Raw genomic sequence first — 17,950 nt, 5'->3', positions numbered from 1 at the left:
CTCACATCACTAATGCTACCATGTCTCCCCCTCTCTGAATTCTAAAGCACATTATTATCCATCCTCATTCACCTTAGTTGTTACTTTTTCCAACAAAACTGTGAGGTGCTTAAGGGCAGGAACCACATACTCCTCAGTATCACCTCCAGGACATTCAGCTGAGAGAACCTTGTATGTCTGCAGGAAGTATTCAGTTACACTTAATTGTGTTAGGCCTCAATTTACAAATCAGGCATGACAGATAACAAATCAGTCTAAAAAGATCAACAACTTCCCCTCCATGTATCAAACTAAGGCTTAGAAAAACACCTAAAAAAAGTCTGTCAAAGATCCCTTTTCAAGAGCACTTTGAAGTGAGGACTTGAGATGGTAAGAAGAAAAGACATAAAAAGTTGCGGAAAAGTTAGACTGTTTTCTCACTACTAAAGGCAAACAGTGAACAGCAACTTAAAGATCAGAAGAGCTGAGGCCACATTGTTCAATAGGACATCACATTCAACATGTCACTGGTCACACACATACTGGCTGAATTCCAGACTCCTTCTCTGTGGTAAGGGAGCATTCTGGAGGCTCTGATGTCCGCTGACAAAAAAACAAGGCATCTGCTCTTCTCAGCACTGAAGTATGGCAAAAAGCACACAGACACAAACACACCAAATCAGCAAGCAAAACTAAAACAGCATGTAGATGACACTGCAACTCTGAAGTTGGGGGTCGGGCAAAGAGAGAAGAAAAGAAAATGCTGTAAAAGCCTGAAAAAGCACAACCTCTGGGTGGAAAAGGTTAAAATAACTTGTAGGCACTTTTCACTGGATTCCGTTTGTGTTTCCAAGAAATAAGACATACAGACACACTTTAGTAGGCTTTCTTACAGATTGTATGAGCCACTATAAACACTGAGGGTAGTTGTTAGACAGGCACCCTGTCTTAAGGCTGAACACAGATACTTCTAAGGAAAAGAACAACCATAACTAGTTCTAAAAATGGTTGGCCAAAGGTAGGATTAACATTCACCCTGGTGGGTCTCCCTGTGGTAGCTATAACCCAACCCCAAGCAGCCTGTGCGATCGGGGTGCTGTAGCTGGCTAGCATGCTGCAGAAGCACTTTTTGTCACAGCCATAGCACTACCTCTCTAGGGGCTAACACAGTCTGGCAGATAGTGGTGAAAACCAATTTTACATCAGATGGTGCGGTCCCCAGCATTCTGTCCTAGATCTTTTCTATTAAGTGAAGAGATAGAACGGGGGAGGAGGGGTGGGTAAGGCAGGTGGTGCTAAAGACACTGGCAGCATGACAACCAAAATAAGCAAACTGAAACAGTATGTTCTGCCTTCTTCCTAAAGCCATTTCCTTCAACAGTGATAGGGAGCGCAGGCAGTCTGCAAGTCATTAGTACACGGCTGTTTTCACTTTCACAAGAACGCTGGAAACCCCTGAATAGCAAAATCCCCCTCTCCATCCCAGTTACCTTCCAACCCTCTCTTTCTTTCCGTGCTTTCTTTCTCCTTTCTTCCCTATAGACACCGAATAAGGACAATCCTCAGCAATCCGCTATTTTGCTTCAGTGAGGATGGGGGAGGGGAGGATCTGGCGAAAAGTGGAAAAGGAAATAGAGAAAGGTGAGAAGCAACAGCGGAAAGAGTATCGAGTGGGGGAAAAAGAGAGGTCATCATGGGAAGGAGACAAGGTGAAGAAGAGTGCAAGAAAATTGAGGGAATGTCAGAAGAGAACTTGCTAAAGACCAAAAAAAAAAAAAAAAAATGGAGGGGGGGGGGCCGGTCAAGAGGGGAGAGAGAGTGAGGGGCAGGTGGAGCATGCGAAAGGGAGTTACGGAGCCAGGACCGGGACGCCCGGGGTTTGGGGCCAGCGACCGGGAGGCAGCAAGTACTTGGGAGACCGATGTCAGGGGAGTCGGGGATGGGCGGGAAGCTTAAGACCCGTTCCGGGATATCGGGACGAGGAATCCAGGCCGATGCCCGAGCGCAGAGGACACAGGGCTCTTACCGGTAGTTTGGGGCTGACCTCGCCCTTGCAAAAGTGGCAGAAAAACCGGTGCGCGGCAACCGCGGCACCCGCGCCGGCCCCGGCCGCCGAGGCCTCCGCCATTTTTCTCTTTCGCCGCGGCCGTCCGAGAGGGCAGCCGGCCGGTCGCTCTCCAGGTCGCTACCTCACAGCTGCTGTCGCCGCCTCTGCCGTCGCCGCCGCTGCTTCCTCAGTGCTGCCAGCCGCTCCAGAGCCCGCGCGGGTCACGTGAGTTCGCCCGGCCCACAGAGGCGGCGGCGCAGACAGCGACCCCGAACCCCGCCTCCTAGCACCAAGGAGGTGCAGGAAAGAGAGTCCGCTCGCCGCGGCCCGCCCGCCGGCTCCTCAAACACCCCCTCGCCGGTCCTCCAATCTCCCAGCGAGAAGAAAGAAAGAGCGTCCCCGGAAACCACCGAAACGCTGGGGTAGAGCGGCACATGTTTTGCCTCTTTGCCGGTCCTCCTCGGTGGCCGTGCTCCTGCGCGAAAGGACCTTGGGCTCCCCCTCTGCCCGGGCGGCTAGCGGGAGCTGCACGAAGCTGCAGTGGGGAAGTCGGCGGCGTTACGTTGCATTGACCCAGAGGTTAGTGGAAAATGCGGTCTGAACGAGGTAGCCCTGTCTCTGGACTCAGGGACCCAGTCCGGGACAGGAACCTGCGGTAAAGAAGTGAAGAGCCAGGAGCCGGGCTCCTTGGAAATACTTTCCAGGGATGGCAGAGGGTCTGGGGATGCTTCCCCAAAGACCTGTGGATGGGGATAGTGAGACTGAAAGGCAAAGTCTTGGCTTCTGAGGAATTGGGAGAAATAAATGAACAAACCAGTGTTTGATAACACTTGTGATAATAAGGAAGTGATTATACAGGGGACTATGTCTGTTTCTCTTTGTGTATACTTTGTCAAGGAATAGAAATTTCAGAATTAAATACTGCCCTGCCAACAACATACTTCATCCCCTATTTGAAACACCCTGTTGAGAAGCTCTCATTTACCTCTTAGTTTATTTTTCAAAGTTGTCATTGCCTGTTCAGTTCCAATAGTCTGTGAATAGTGGCCTTAATTCTTCCAAACAATGAAGTATAGAATCTAAGGTCTGTGACAGATCGCAAAACCATCTACATCCGATCTTTAAAGAAAACTAGAATCACACATGATCCCATAAAGATAAACTTGATATATAGGCTTCCAGTCTTTTTTTCCATGCATACGTGTGGGGCTATTTTCACAGTAATTGAACTTTTCTCTACATTTTGCTTTGTAATGAACAATTTTCTACACTAATACATATTATACTTTATTGTGAATGTTGGCATAGTAGTCCATTATATGAGTATACCATAATTTATTGAAATAATCACTTATGAGGTTGTTTCCGCAATATCAGTATTCTAAAGTGACATGTTTTTATTATTCCCTTGGAATAGAATATCCAAAACAAAAGTATTAGGTCAAAGATATGCAAGATTTTAAGGCTTTTGCTATATCTACTGTTAAATTGCTCTCCAGAAAGTACCTGAATTTACACTCAGCAGCTCTACTCCCAACATAAAAGAAAAACTTCCCATCATACCGTCTTTTTCTTTTTTTCCTAGCTCTGAGACTCCTCAGCACAATGACTCAAGCAGAAATTAAACTGTGTTCTTTGTTGCTGCAAGAGCATTTTGGAGAGATCGTAGAAAAAATTGGAGTCCACCTAATCAGAACTGGCAGCCAGCCACTAAGAGTTATTGCCCATGACACAGGAACGTCATTGGATCAGGTATGTTTGGATCACAGTAATTTGCTTCCATTTCATTAATTTCTTTAACCTACCTTTGAATATTGTTACTCCCCACCCCACAAAATGGAAAAGAAAGCAAAGTCTGTGCTAGGATCAGAATAGTGTTATTTGGGAGGGGAAAGATGATGAGACATAGTGCCCAGGGTTCTGCTTCTCAGAGTGGCTCATCGTGGCTTCTGAGGCAAATCTTTGCTCCTCCTATGCCATATGCCATACTTCATTTATTCATGAGTCTATTAATTTCAGTACTATGTTTAAGGAATAAGAATAATAGAGGGGGGCTTCCCTGGTGGCGCTAGTGGTTGAGAATCTGCCTGCCAATGCAGGGGACACGGGTTCGAGCCCTGGTCTGGGAAGATCCCACATGCCGCGGAGCAGCTAGGCCCGTGAGCCACAATTACTGAGCCTGCGCGTCTGGAGCTTGTGCTCCGCAACAAGAGAGGCCGCGATGGTGAGAGGCCCGCGCACCGCGATGAAGAGTGGCCCCCACTTGCCACAACTAGAGAAAGCCCTCGCACAGAAACGAAGACCCAACACAGCCATAAATAATAAATAAATAAAATTTAAGAAAAAAAAAAAAAGAAAAGAATAATAGAGGGGATGGGACTTCCCTGGTGGTGCAGTGGTTAAGAATCTGCCTGCTAATGCCGGGGACATGGGTTCGAGCCCTGGTCCGGGAAGATCCCACATGCCATGGAGCAACGAAGCCCGTGCGCCACAACTACTGAGCTTGTGCTCTAGACCCCGCGAACCACAACTGCCGAGCCCACGTGCCGCAGCCAGTGAAGTCCATGAGCCTAAAGCCCGTGCTCCACAACAAAAGAAGCCACCGCAATGAGAAGCCCGCGCACCGCAATGAAGAGTAGCCCTCGCTCACCGCAACTAGAGAAAGCCCACATGCAGCAGGAAGACCCAGATGCAGTCAAAAATAAATAAATTAATTAATTAATTAATTTTTTTTTAAAAAGAGTAACAGAGGGGAAGTAAATTGTACTTTGAAAGATAAAGATCATAGGAAATATGAGCATCATAGCAAGGACTCTTCCTGATTTCTTCCATTGACATTCGCTTCTTATTAGCTATTCCAATGGAGAGAGAGAAGACACACAGAGATTCCAGCCATCTCCTGATGTTTAGGAAACCGTTGGACAAAAATTGCCAGCAATAATGAGCTGCATCTTCAGATTTTTCTTCTCTTTCTTCTGTGTTTTCTCTAGGTAAAAAAAGCCCTTTGTGTCCTCATCCAGCATAACCTGGTGATCTATCAAGTGCACAAACGTGGTGTGGTAGAGTATGAAGCCCAGTGCAGCCGGGTGTTGCGAATGCTTAGGTATCCCCGGTACATCTATACTGCCAAAACACTGTACAGTGACACTGGAGAGCTGATTGTTGAGGAGCTCCTGTTGAATGGCAAAATGGCAATGTCAGCTGTCGTGAAGAAAGTAGCAGATCGGCTCACAGAGACTATGGAGGGTCAGTACTGTATCCACGGCTGTTAGCAAAAGCATAGGTTGGCTGGCTGCAGGAGAGGACCCTTAGCTATCTGAGGCCATCTCACTTGCCTCTTTCCTCCTGTCGTACAGATGGCAAGACCATGGACTATGCTGAGGTCTCAAACACATTTGTGCGACTAGCAGACACACACTTCGTGCAGCGTTGCCCCTTGGTGCCTGCCACTGAGAATTCAGACCCTGGGCCGCCACCACCTGCCCCCACTCTTGTCATCAATGAAAAGGACATGTACCTGGTTCCTAAACTGAGCTTGATAGGTAAGGAATTTTGGCCCCTAGATCTGTGATTTGACCTAATTGTAGATTTTTCCTTAATGATTGTTGAATGAATGACTCAATCAATTAAGCAGTTACCAAGGATTTACTCTATGCCAGATACTGTGGTACAAAGAGATGAAAAAACCATTATGGTCCCTGCCCTTATGGGGCTTAAGTCTAGTATAGGAGGCTTACATTAATCAAATAGCCTGATGGATATATAACTAACAAACTGCGACAAGTACTATGAAGGTAAAATATGGGGTGTTATGAAAATATATAACGGGACCAGATTTACCTGGGGATTTGGGCACATGCTTCTTTGAGAAAGTGGCATTTGAACAAAGATTTGAAGCAGAAGTAGGAGCCAACCAGTGAGGTAAGGTATGAAGGGGTACAGAGGATAAGCATTTTTGGCAAAGGGAATAGTATGTAGTGAGGAAAAAAATAGGAATTTGAGAAAGTAAAAGAAGATCAGTATAGTTAAAGTACAGTGAGGAAAGGAAAGAGAGCCATAAGTTAAGGTTAGACAGACAGTTAGGGGCTAGATCATGCAAGACCTCGTAAAGCACCTGTTCTTTATCCTAAGAGCAAAGGAAAACTACTAAAGGATTTTAAAGGAAGTAACATGATCTAATTTGCATTTTTAAAATATGTTTCTGTCTGTAGAAAGGATGGGGCAATTTTTCACAAACCAGTGAAAAATTAGACATAGGAGGGGTGAGGAAGACAGAAATCAAGAATGACATCTGTGTGTCTGGCTTGAGTATGTGGGAGGATGCTGGTACCATTCACTGTGAAAGGAAGCATTGGAGCAGGAGCAGTCTGAGGGAGAAAGACTATGAATTTCTTTTCGAACTTGTTGAGTTTCAGATGACTTCACCATTAACTTGAATTTCTTGTAGTTCCTCAGTCTCCTCAACATCTCTAACCTAGAGGTAGCTACAGGTGTCTTTGGGATAGAGACACCTGCTTTCACCTTCGGTCATTTCCTGTTATCATATGAGATGTAGCCTAACTGTGCCACTGTTTTGTTTGGCAGGGAAAGGTAAAAGGAGGAGATCATCTGACGAAGATGCAACTGGGGAGCCCAAGGCCAAGAGACCAAAACATACCACAGATAACAAAGAGGTAATGAGGCTTCTTGGTTAGGAGCCCTCACCCTGAGGCAAGCCAGAAAGAGCACTAAGATGACAAGCCCCAGAAGAGCTTAAACGTTCTTGGGTTGAGAAGTAGTAGGATTATGAACTTCATTAAATATTGGCCAGGGATAGACTAACAAAGAGTGAACTCTGTTGCTGTGTCCCTTCTGAGGCTTAACTTACTTCAGTCATTGGACAGAGGTAATAGATTAGGCAGAAAAAGGGCCTAGAAAAAGTGTAAATTGGTCAGTATGACGGGACCATAGAGACCTATGGGGATGAGTGGTGATAAATGAGTTTAGAAAGATACGTATAGGCCTGAGCTCTTGTATTCAAATGCCTTCTCAGCATCCCTGTAAAAATGTCTAATAAGCATCTCGAAAGTAGTATGGCTAAAACAGAGTAATTGATTTCCTGCTCCCAGATATCTACTCCCTCCTAAGCTTTCCTCATCTTAGTTAGGGACACCACCAAGGCCAACCACCTAGGACACCATTTGCTTAGGCCAAAGTCCTAGGAGCCATCTGATCTCACAGTAAAACCTGTCAACCCAATTTCTAAAAATAATTGAAATCCAACTATTTCTTATCGTTTCCACTGCCGTCACCCTAGTCCAAACCATTATCACTGTAATCAAGGCTTTGCCAACACTCTCCTAAGTAGTCTCCCTACCTGCATTCATACCTACTTAAGAGCCAAAATGACTTTCTAAATTGTTCTTTTTAAAAAATCCCAACACATCACTGATTTTTGACTCCTTTAATAGCTTCCCATGACTCTTAGAAGAAATCCAGTTCTTTACTATGGATTATGAAGCCTTACATGAGCTGGGTCTTTACATGATCTGCTGGAGACAAGGCTCTCCAACCTCAGCTCTTCCTACTCTGTCATTCACTATGTTCCAGCTTCTATCTTTTTTTCCGTCCCTCAAATGTATCATACTCTTTCTAGTATTCAGGCTTTCGCCCTTAGGATTTCTTCTGCTTCAAATGCTTTTCCGTCAGATCTTCATGTAGTTGCCTCTTTTTCATCATTCCGATCTCAGCTCAAATGCTACTTTCTTAGAGCTCAAGCACCATTGCCCACCCTCTACTCCAGTCTCTACCACATTTTCCCATTTCATCTTCACAGCATTTCTAAGTAGCTGAAATTACTTATTATTTGTACAAGTGTTTGTCTCTGTACTCCCAATAGACTATAAACTCTTCAAGGACAGTATCTTGTCCCTGGCACCTGGAATACTCACAAGACATCAATAAATATTTCTTGATTGACTAACTAAGAAGTTTGGACTTCATTGTGAAGACAATGGGGAGCCATTGATGAACTTTAGGCAGGTGAATGAAGTGGCTAGATTTACATTTTAGAAATATTACTATAGTACAGTGGTTTATAACTTGTACAACTCCATGGATGCATTTCAGAGAGTCCACCTGTACTATGTGCATTTTTCTATAGAGCACTCCATAGCTTTCTTCAGATTCTTCAGGGGAACTGTGAGCCCAAAAGGTAAAAAAAAGCACTGCTCTATGAGAAATGGGGAGAATGATGCAAAAGGAACAAGATTAAATGCAGAAAACCCAGTTACCCTTTTTTATAGTGTCCACTATATGAAAAAGAAAAATGAAAACCAGTTAGGAGGCTACTGTAGTAATCCAGGTGAGTCAAGATTAGAGGCTGAAATAAGGTGATGACAGTCAGGATAAAGAAAAGTAGACTTCTGATTAATATAAAGAATAGATAGGGGGCTTCCCTGGTGGCGCAGTGGTTAAGAATCCACCTGCCAATGCAGGGGACTTGGGTTCAAGCCCTGGTCCTGGAAGATCCCACATGCCACGGAGCAGATAAGCCCATGCACCACAACTACTGAGCCTGCGCTCTACAGCCCACGAGCCACAACTACTGAAGCCCGCACGCTTAGAGTCCGTGCTCTGCAACGAAGAGTAGCTCCCGCTCACCACAACTAGAGAAAGCCCGCTTGCAGCAACGAAGACCGAACACAGCCAAAAATAAATAAATAAAATAAATTTTAAAAAAAGAATAGATAGAACTGGGTAATTGGATAGTAGATGAGGGAGAGCAAGGGGTTAGGGATGATATTCAAGTTTCTAGCTTAAGAAACTGGGTTGTAGTGTAGTTAGCTGAAAACTTAAAAGAACAGTTTTAAGGCACAGGTGGAAGTAGGCAGTTGAGTCTATGCACCTGGAGCTTAATAGAGAGTTCTAGAATTAAGTAATAGACTTGGAACAGTTGAAACCTTGAGAGAAGATTAAATAACCTAAGTAGAATATGTAGAGTGAAAAGAAAAGAGGGCTGTGGACAGAACCCTGGGGAACACCAGTATTTATAGATAGGATCTGGAAAAGGAATCTGTGGGGACTGAGGAAGGGTAGTCAGAGTGGTTAGAAGGAGTACCTAGAAAGAATGGTGTCATAAAGTCAAAGGGGCCACATAGAGTTAAGGAGAAAATGTCCAACCATGTCATATGCTTTAGAAAGATCAAATAAGATTGGAACTGGACAGTATTCTTTGAACTTAGCAACAGGTTCCTCAGGGACTTTGGCATTTCAGTATAACGGTGGAAATGGGTTGAGTAAATCTGTGGATGGGGATACAGCTGGTATGAACAACTCTTTGAGAAGCTCAAATTTTTAAAAAATAAAGAAATGTGGTGGGGATGTGTGCACCACGCTGAATGAGTTCTGGCCTAATGGCTTCTATTTGCTCTCTGAAATAAGAAGCAAGGTCATCTGCTGAGAGAGAAGGGAGGGGCAAATGGGAGATTTGAGAATACTGGAAAAGAGTTAAAATAGAGAAAGATTCGAGGTAAGCAAAAAGAATCTGTTTGAAGTTGGGGGTTGTGAATTTGTCATTGTGGAGGCACTAAATCCACATGGTTGAATGGTTTTTTCCTCCAACCAATTTAGTTGCTACTATATAGGGAAAGACACGGCAAACAGTTAAATCCAAGCTTCTCACTAGAAAATGCTTCATTGTATCTAAATGTTTCTCTCTAATCTTTTTCTCCTCCTCAGCCCATTCCAGATGATGGGATTTATTGGCAGGCCAACCTTGACAGATTCCACCAGCACTTCCGTGACCAAGGCATTGTCAGTGCAGTTGCCAACAGGATGGACCAGGTGATATCTAAGTGGGTGGGACAGTGGCTATCAGGAATATTCACTTATTTGCAGATGTGGCCATTGGCATATAGCCAGAGCCAGCACAGCAGAGTGAATTCTGAATTCCAGTTCACTTTTCAAACCCAGACCAGCAGCGAGATCGTGCGGACCATGCTCCGGATGAGTGAGATTACCACTTCCTCTAGTGCCCCCTTCACCCAGCCATTGTCTTCCAACGAGGTGAGCTTCATGTTCTTGTACTGGTTTTCTGACAGACTCTTGGATATAATAATTGTTATACATAGAGCCTGGGATTAGGTTGAGGTCTGAACCTTGAAAGGAAGGGTTTTTGCTATTTGAGGTGGGACAGGGATTATTCTCAGGTGGTAGGTACTGAAATATTTGGTCTCTTGGGAATTCAACCTTTAAAAACCTAAACCATTACCTTAGTCAAAGTATAAGTAATTCTTTTTTTTATTTTTAATTTATTTTATTGAAGTATAGTTGATTTACAATGTTGTGTTAATTTCTGCTGTATAGCAAAGTGATTCAGTTATACATATATACATTCTTTTGCATATTCTTTTCCATTATGGTTTATCACAGGATATTGAATATAGTTCCATGTGCTATACAGTAGGACCTTGTTGTTTATCCATTCTATATATAATAGTTTGCATCTGCTAATCCCAAACTCCCAGTCCATTCCTCCCCCACCCACCTCCCCCTTGGCAACCATAAGTCTGTTCTCTATGTCTATGAGTCTGTTTCTATTTTGTCGATAAGTTCATTTGTGTCATGTTTTAGATTCCACATATAAGTGATACCGTATGGTATTTGTCTTTCTGACTTCATTTAGTATGATAATCTCAAGGTCCATCCATGACTGAGTAGTATTTCATTGTATATATATATATATATATATATATATATATATAGCATAAGTTATTCTTAATTATTCCAAGAATCCACTGTTTGGAATCTGAGCCTTGGTGCTCAGGACATTATTTGGCCCCTTATATTTGTTTTTTTCAATATATTTTGTATATTTTAAATTTGTTTTAAATGCTTTGTTTATTAAGTTTTGTTTGAAAAATTAATATTCAATATTTCAAATGTTTTATTTGTAATTATACTAATGTTTTGTAATTATACTAATATTCATCCACATTAAATATAGTTATTATATTTTTATATTATTAAAATTTTTTTTAACTTACTATATAACAAAATTTAAATACAAGTTTTTTTCTGATGACAAAAGTAATTACATGACCTGTATTCAAACAGCATAGAAATGTATAATTTTTTTAAAGTTGTAGTTCCCCAAACTTTCAGGAATGCCAGGCATGTTCTATATCTTGCAGATGGTAGTCACATGGGTATATACAATTGTCAATACTCATCAAACTGTACCCTTAAGATCTGTGCTTCTTGTATGTAACATACCCCAGTTTAAATAAATATATAGTTTTGCATAATCCCAGCCCCAGAGATCCTTGTCAGTAGTTTGGTACATATCTTTATTCAGACTTTTTTATATGTATAGTCTCACATAAATGTAGATATATATATATCTTTTAACAACAGAAAAAAATAGGGTTATACTCTATGTACTGTTCTAAACTTGCTTCTTTCATATGACCGTGTATGTAAACTTTCTTTTCATGTCAGTATTTTTAGATCTGCCTCATTCTTTATAATGGCCATATCATATTCCACTTAATGGCCATGCTGTACTTTATTTTAATGAATTCCTTATTACTGGACATGCGAATTGTTTCTAGTTTTTTACTCTTACCAACAATGCTGCTGTGTTTTTGGACATTTTTATACTTGTGATATCTAAAATTAGAATATCTTTATTTCAGCAATGTCAGCAATTCTAAGTTCCCAGACCCATTTTCATTGTTTCTTTTGCTCCATAGATCTTCAGATCCCTACCTGTTGGCTATAACATCTCTAAGCAAGTTCTTGATCAGTATCTCACTCTGCTGGCAGATGATCCAGTAAGTCTTTTCTTTCTTTTTTCTGTTGTATTTACTATTAATTTTTGCCTGCTATCAGTCTTCTGTAGCCTCATTCTCTACCTAGCCAGCTCAGACAATTTCTCTACCATCATCTGATAGGAGGGCTTCCTGCTGCAGACTCTTGGCCAGATTTGCTCTTTTGGAAACAGGATCACTGGACTTTCCATTCAGATAACACACGCTCTCTTTTTTTTCTTTTTTTTTAATAGCTTGAGTTTGTTGGAAAGTCTGGCGACAGTGGTGGAGGAATGTATGTCATCAGTATCCTTATGGGTGGTTATTCTCTTACAGTCAGGCAGCCTGAACTATGAAACAGAATGGTGACTTAGAAAAGATTTGATGATATTTAGTATACTAAGTAAGTTGGAAAATTGAACTAAAACATTGATGATAAAGAAGTGCAAGGGACTTTTAACTAACCAAATTTTAGTTAAGCAAAACTCTGACTTAAGCACCTTAGTTAATTAAGGTTTCGAAATACTTACATACCATAAATGAGACTAGTGTGAAAAACAAAATAGTATTTAAGTTTTAAATTAAAGACTCAGGAATAAAACTAAGATCACAATGACCAGGCCAAAACATTATGTAGTAACCTTAACCCTCTACATAAAGACCTACATAAGGCTCTAGGATCTCTAGCCACAGCCACTCTGGAGTCGGTCGTACAAGAGAGGTAAGGGGGTCACCCTGATTGGGGTTGGGGGTCAGATACTTCCTTTCCATACCCCATTTGAACAAGTGACTTGGTCATTATGTCAGTAACCAGTATAGACACACCTTGGCACATCTTGCCCCATTTTCCACTGGACTGCTATGGATCCCATCTACTACAGCTCTTTACCCTAAATTCCCTACTGCTTAATGCCCAGTGATGCCAATTAACCAGCCTTCCTAAAGCCTTTACTTACAAATGCAGGAACTGAGGCATGCAAGTGAGTCAGCAGTTGGTGACTCTTATGATTAGCAGTATTGTCATCAATCTGTGGAGTTATGAAGGAATTCTCTGATTGCTGTTCCTCTCTGGTCCTGGTTCCACACATGGAAACCGAACAAGCACCATCTGTGACTAAGAGCTAAAGCTAATCTACGTCGGCATGCCATTTGCTTTCTTTATTCGTTTACAGATTTGGGTCTCGCTGTGCCAGAATATTCCGTCTAGTTTTACAAAAGAAACACCTGGAGCAGAAACAGGTAGAAGACTTTGCAATGATTCCAGCAAAGGAGGCAAAGGATATGCTTTATAAGATGCTCTCAGAAAATTTCATATCACTCCAGGTAACAGTAATCACCAACCAGCAGAGCTGACCTGGGATGAGAGAAACTCCTGAATCAAACATTCTGAACCCCAAACAAACCGTATCCAGCTCTGAGACAGAAAAAAAAAAGATTAACAAAGACACAGCAAGCACTTGAAAGATAACTGTGGAGCTTTAACTGGTCTAGTAAAAAAGAGGCATAGCCAAGAAATTACCCCAGAATCACCCTACCCTTTTTTCTTTAACTCCTAGTGCATGTGATTTGTCCTTTCCTCGAGCCTTAAGTTTATTGTAGATTAAATCTATCGGGTCATCACTACATGCAGAGCCGTGTAGTATACCCTATGAGGAAACAGATAGAATGGATTTTGGAGTCAGAATCACAGCTCTGCCTCTTACCCAGTTACACTGAGCAAATTACCTACCATCTTTTTTCCCATCTACAAAATGGTGATGGATGGTGGTAACAGAGACAAGATGGTTTGTTGTAAAGATCCAGTACAATCTACCTGGCACATAAGAGTTGCTTAGTAAATGTTAAGTGCCTTCTCTTTCTTCCCCACTCAGGATGTTGACAGTCAAATGGAAAAAACAGGGCAGCCCAACCCTCCATGTGGCTGATTGTACCATAAACACAGATGCTGTATGACTGGGGAAGAGTGAAAGTATAAGTGAAAGAGAGGGCTGAGTAGCTCCAGACGGGACAGGTGTTTACTTTGCCAGTTCTGAAGAAAAGTATAAAGTCTTATTTTTCTTTCTATGGACAAATAGGAAATTCCCAAAACGCCAGACCATGCCCCATCCAGGACCTTCTATTTATATACTGTGAACATCCTGTCAGCTGCCCGAATGTTGCTGCACAGATGCTACAAGGTAACTCCTCCCCAGTCCATCCACAGAGATGTCTCACCCTCATGCCCCCTTTAGCCATTTTGCCTGAGCTGCTTAAATAGAACTGTGTGCATTTCTTGTCTTCTCTCCCCTCAGAGTGTAGCCAACTTGATAGAAAGGAGGCAATTTGAAACCAAAGAAAACAAGTGAGTAACATTTTCAGTTGAGTAATTACATTTTACAAGGCCAAAAGGCTTGTGGGGAAATTTCCTATAGAAGTGGAAACCAACAGAGACAATAACCAGTCTGGTTGCACTGAATTATTGGCTTAGGTTGGCGTAAAGATGCATTAGTATACACTTTTCTCGTATGTCCCCAGTGAAATAATTTTGCAGATTAAATTTATGAGCAACATATACACTGGCACCAAACTTTAAGTACAAATGAGAGGCAGCAAGAGTTTCAGGAGTGAAGTCACATTTCTAATTAAGCTTGTAGAAAATGTCCTTCCTTAGAGAGTGACATTATCCACTTTGACCAGGAACATGGTAAAAGGGGGATCTATGCCCCAGGGCTATGGGATAAAAGAATCTCCAAGGCTAGAGGACATGCCTCAGAGTTGCGTTTGTCTGACAGGCGTCTACTGGAAAAGTCTCAGAGGGTAGAAGCCATCATTGCATCTATGCAGGCTACAGGTGCAGAGGAGGCACAGCTACAAGAAATAGAGGAGATGATCACAGCCCCTGAACGCCAGCAGCTAGAGACCCTGAAACGTAATGTCAACAAGTAAGCATCATAAACTTCAAACGTATGTTTCAAAATACCTTGCAGACAAATCCATCTTGATATCCTGCTACCCCTCCAACTTAAGGTGAGGAAAACGAAACTCACTCTCTTCTTCCCCATCTCAATTAACAGAATTTAATCCACCTATTTCCCTAAGCTAAAAACTCTGAAGACACATTCAGCTTCTCCTCCCTCACCACCCTCCCCCGACACACACACACACTCTCTCATTCACCAAGGCTGCTGATTTTACTTCAATAATGTGTCCCAAATCTGGCCTTTCACCTTGCTTCCCATGCAGGCCCTCCTCACCTCTTTCCCAGACCTTTGCAAATCACCTCCTGCTTCAAACCATTTCTTATAATGCTTTCGCAGTTAGTATCTTTAAAGTGATTGACAATATCTCTCTTCTGCTTTAAATGCTATATTGACTCCTTGTTTGCAGTATAAAGACCAGACTCCTTGGCGTAACATATAAGGCCTTTCACAGTCTCATACCAGCCTATCTCTTCATCCTCATTCCTTTCACTGCTCACCACTGACCTTCGTAGGGATTGCTTTGAATCTGTAGATCACTCTGCAGAGTATTGCTTTCTTAATGATACTAAATCTTCCAACCCATGAACGTGGAAGGTCTTTCCATTTACTTAGATCTTCCTTAGTCTCTTTCAATGAGTTTTGTCGTTTTCAGTATTCAAGTCTTGCACTTTTTTGTTAGATTTATTCCTAAGCAATTGTTTTAGTGTTTTCTTAAATTTCATTCTTGAATTGTTCATTGCTAGTGTATACAAATAGAGCTGATTTTTGTGTTTTGATTTTATATCCTATAATTTTGCTAAATTCATTTATTAGCTGTGGTAGGTTTTTTGTGGATCCTTTGAGCTTTTTCTGTATATAAGATCATGTCATCAGTGAATTAGAAATAGCTTTACTTCTTCCTTTTCAATCTGGATGCCTTTTATTTGTTTTTCTTGTCTAGTTTCCAGACTAGAACTTCCAGTAAAATGTTGAATGGATGTAAAAGCAGACATCTTGTCTTGTTCCTGATCACAGGGGGAAAGCTTTGTCTTTCACCACGAAGTATGATGCTAGGTGTGGGTTTTTCATAGATGGCTTTTATCAGGTTGATGAAGTGTTCCCTTCTATTCCTAATCACTTTAAGCCTCAGCCACTCTCAGCTTCTATTTTAAAACACACTAGGTCCTTTTACACCTGTGCCTTTAACATGTGCTATCTTCCTCCTCATTGCAAGTTAGAATGTAACTTCTCCTGGGACAGAGGCCTTATCTTTTGAATCCTCAGCATTTTCCACAGTACCTGGCACATAAGAGATGCTCAGTAAGTGGGAGGAATGATCTATTGGTTCTCTTGCTTTCCGCCCAGTACTTTCAGGGGTAACCAAGCAATTCTCCATGACCACACCCAGTCCAGCCTCTAATCTTAAATATGCTAATGAATGTTCAGTGTGGGCAAATGCTTTCACTTTTTCACTCAGGTTGGATGCCTGTGAGATCCAGGTGGATGAAACCATCTTCCTGCTGGAGTCATACATCGAGAGCACCATGAAGAGACAATGACCCAGAAGAAGAGTCTTCCTCAGAAGATCTGAGGGGATTGGAAGGAAGAATAAAGGAGGTGCCTAGATGCATTCTTTGCAGTAGGATAAGTTCCAGATTCTTGTACTGAAACCCTCTCTCTATCCCTACCACCCAGAATACACCAGAAAGAGTTTGACATATTTTTTTAAGTTTGCTGATCCTGTTTTAGAATCATCACTATACTCTACCCTCATCAAATCTTGGCAGGGGAAAGAACCTTAAATCAACTAGATTAATCATCTATCAGATGCATCAGTTCCCACCAAGAAGTCAGCTAAGGCTTTGTTTGAACATCCCTGACAGTGAGAAAAACTTCTTCCTAAGCTGTTCATTCCATTTGCAAAAGGCTACACCTGTTCTTTACTTTGTTAAACTGTAATCTTAAACACACACACACACACACAATGTAGGGAATGTGAAAGACTACCACAGAGGGGGGATAAAAGCTATTTTCAGGGCTAGCAGGTGGATTGGCCCAAGCAGTCACACTAGAATCTATGGATAAAAGTTACATTTGCCAGCTCTGGGCTTCTAACACGTCTGAAATTATGTATGTGAAACACTTAGCACAATGCCTGGCATGTGGTAAGCACTCAATAAATCGCTGCCTTCCTCTTCACCATGGTTCCTAAAAACTGGCAATTCTAACTTCTCTCTCCTAGTACCATGGATAGATGACTAATCTAGTTGACATAATTTGTCCCAGCAGCTTGTTTCATTTAAAGCAGGTGTTGTTTTATAATCTCTTCAGTTTCCCCTTACCGATGTTAGTTCTAATTCATTAAACATTTGAACGCCAATTAATTGCCAGCCACTATACTAGATATAATATACAAAGATAAATACAATACCATCTCTGCCTTCAAGGCACTTACCATTATTTACTGAGCACCAGTTATGTGCCCAGTATGTCCCCAGGCCTTGGGGATGCAAAGATGAATAGCCTTGAGCATACAGCCTAGTGGAAGGAGACAAATAAGTACAAGGAAGTGTTGGGGGGGCTATAGTGGGAAAGTACCATGTACAGAGGCAATGGGGAAAAGGGTCAGGCAGGAAAGGGAGCATAGAGAAGGTGACACAATCAGTATTTTGAAAGGTGGGGATTTGCCAGGTGGAAGGGAAAAAGGATCCCAGAGGGAAGCAGAGCCTGTTTCTTGGGGGAACAGAGAATAGCATGTGACTGAAAAACAGGGCATAAGTCCTGCCAGAATTGACAGGCAGGGGCAAGGACTGGTGGGTCCTTGCTACGCTGTGTTAAGTAGCTTATCTTATCCTGAGAGCAGTGGGAAGCAAAATGAGTAGATTTGTATTTTAGAAAGATCACTCTGGCCTCACTGTAGAGAATGAATTGGTGGAGGCAGGACTATTTAAAGACTTGTAATAGTATTTCAGGCAGAATATGAGGAAGGCTTGAACTGGGCAATGGTGGCTGGAGATTAAGACATGGATTTGAGAAAGTTTAAGGAAGTAGAATCTGCTGCACTTGGTTGCCATTTGAGTGAAAAGAAAGAAAGGGAAGGTGGGACTTCCCTGGTGTTCAGTTGTTAAGAATCCGCCTTCCAATGCAGGGGACGCGGGCTCCATCTCTGGTGGGGGAACTAAGATCCCACATGC

The 17,950-nt window shown here is 42.2% G+C and overlaps 2 protein-coding genes across 6 annotated transcripts in view; one reads left to right on the top strand and one right to left on the bottom strand.

The window, feature by feature from the left end:
* RNF115 (ring finger protein 115) overlaps window positions 1-2,137 on the bottom strand; it is a 59,479-nt gene extending 57,342 nt beyond the window's left edge. Inside the window, exons 1-2 of one of the 3 annotated variants that reach the window (XM_082460124.1) lie at window positions 2,006-2,125; window positions 1,470-1,588 (exon numbers count right to left, since the gene is read on the bottom strand). Coding sequence is in view for 1 of the 3 variants with exons in the window: in XM_082460122.1 (XP_082316248.1) it covers window positions 2,006-2,107 (102 nt within the window). In the remaining 2 variants the exon portion in view is untranslated. Of the gene's footprint in view, window positions 1-1,469; window positions 1,589-2,005 lie in introns of all 3 variants that reach the window. The other 2 variants (XM_082460122.1, XM_082460123.1) reach the window with 2 other exon arrangements.
* A 329-nt stretch (window positions 2,138-2,466) lies between these two features.
* On the top strand, window positions 2,467-16,955 carry POLR3C (RNA polymerase III subunit C). Of its 3 annotated transcripts, XM_082458971.1 has the most exons (15): window positions 2,467-2,605; window positions 3,612-3,778; window positions 5,017-5,272; window positions 5,383-5,568; window positions 6,611-6,699; window positions 9,746-9,850; window positions 9,980-10,072; window positions 11,761-11,841; window positions 12,072-12,123; window positions 12,478-12,538; window positions 12,990-13,140; window positions 13,893-13,994; window positions 14,109-14,158; window positions 14,589-14,738; window positions 16,234-16,955. In XM_082458971.1, the coding sequence occupies exons 2-15, from the start codon at window positions 3,632-3,634 to the stop codon at window positions 16,313-16,315; spliced, it is 1,605 nt and encodes a 534-aa protein (XP_082315097.1). In that variant the 5' UTR covers window positions 2,467-2,605; window positions 3,612-3,631; the 3' UTR covers window positions 16,316-16,955. The 3 variants fall into 3 exon arrangements, with proteins under 3 accessions (XP_082315097.1, XP_082315098.1, XP_082315096.1); XM_082458972.1 differs by lacking the exon at window positions 9,746-9,850 and having other exon boundaries at window positions 9,905-10,072; XM_082458970.1 differs by having other exon boundaries at window positions 9,746-10,072.
* The last annotated feature ends 995 nt before the right edge of the window (window positions 16,956-17,950 follow it).

This window comes from Balaenoptera physalus, assembly GCF_965194825.1.
Source record: "Balaenoptera physalus genome assembly, chromosome: 1".
Taxonomy (NCBI): domain Eukaryota; kingdom Metazoa; phylum Chordata; class Mammalia; order Artiodactyla; family Balaenopteridae; genus Balaenoptera; species Balaenoptera physalus.
Note: the sequence above shows the minus strand (reverse complement) of the source record. Positions and strands in the feature narration are given on the sequence as shown.

Bases quoted from the DNA above. Each gene is read 5' to 3' on its own strand.
- POLR3C (XM_082458970.1), top strand. From the start codon at position 3,632: ATGACTCAAGCAGAAATTAAACTGTGTTCTTTGTTGCTGCAAGAGCAT. The intron at 11,842-12,071 runs GTAAGTCTTTTC...TTTTTTTAATAG, and splicing joins CTCTGCTGGCAGATGATCCA to CTTGAGTTTGTTGGAAAGTC. The intron at 14,739-16,233 runs GTAAGCATCATA...TTTTTCACTCAG, and splicing joins CTGAAACGTAATGTCAACAA to GTTGGATGCCTGTGAGATCC.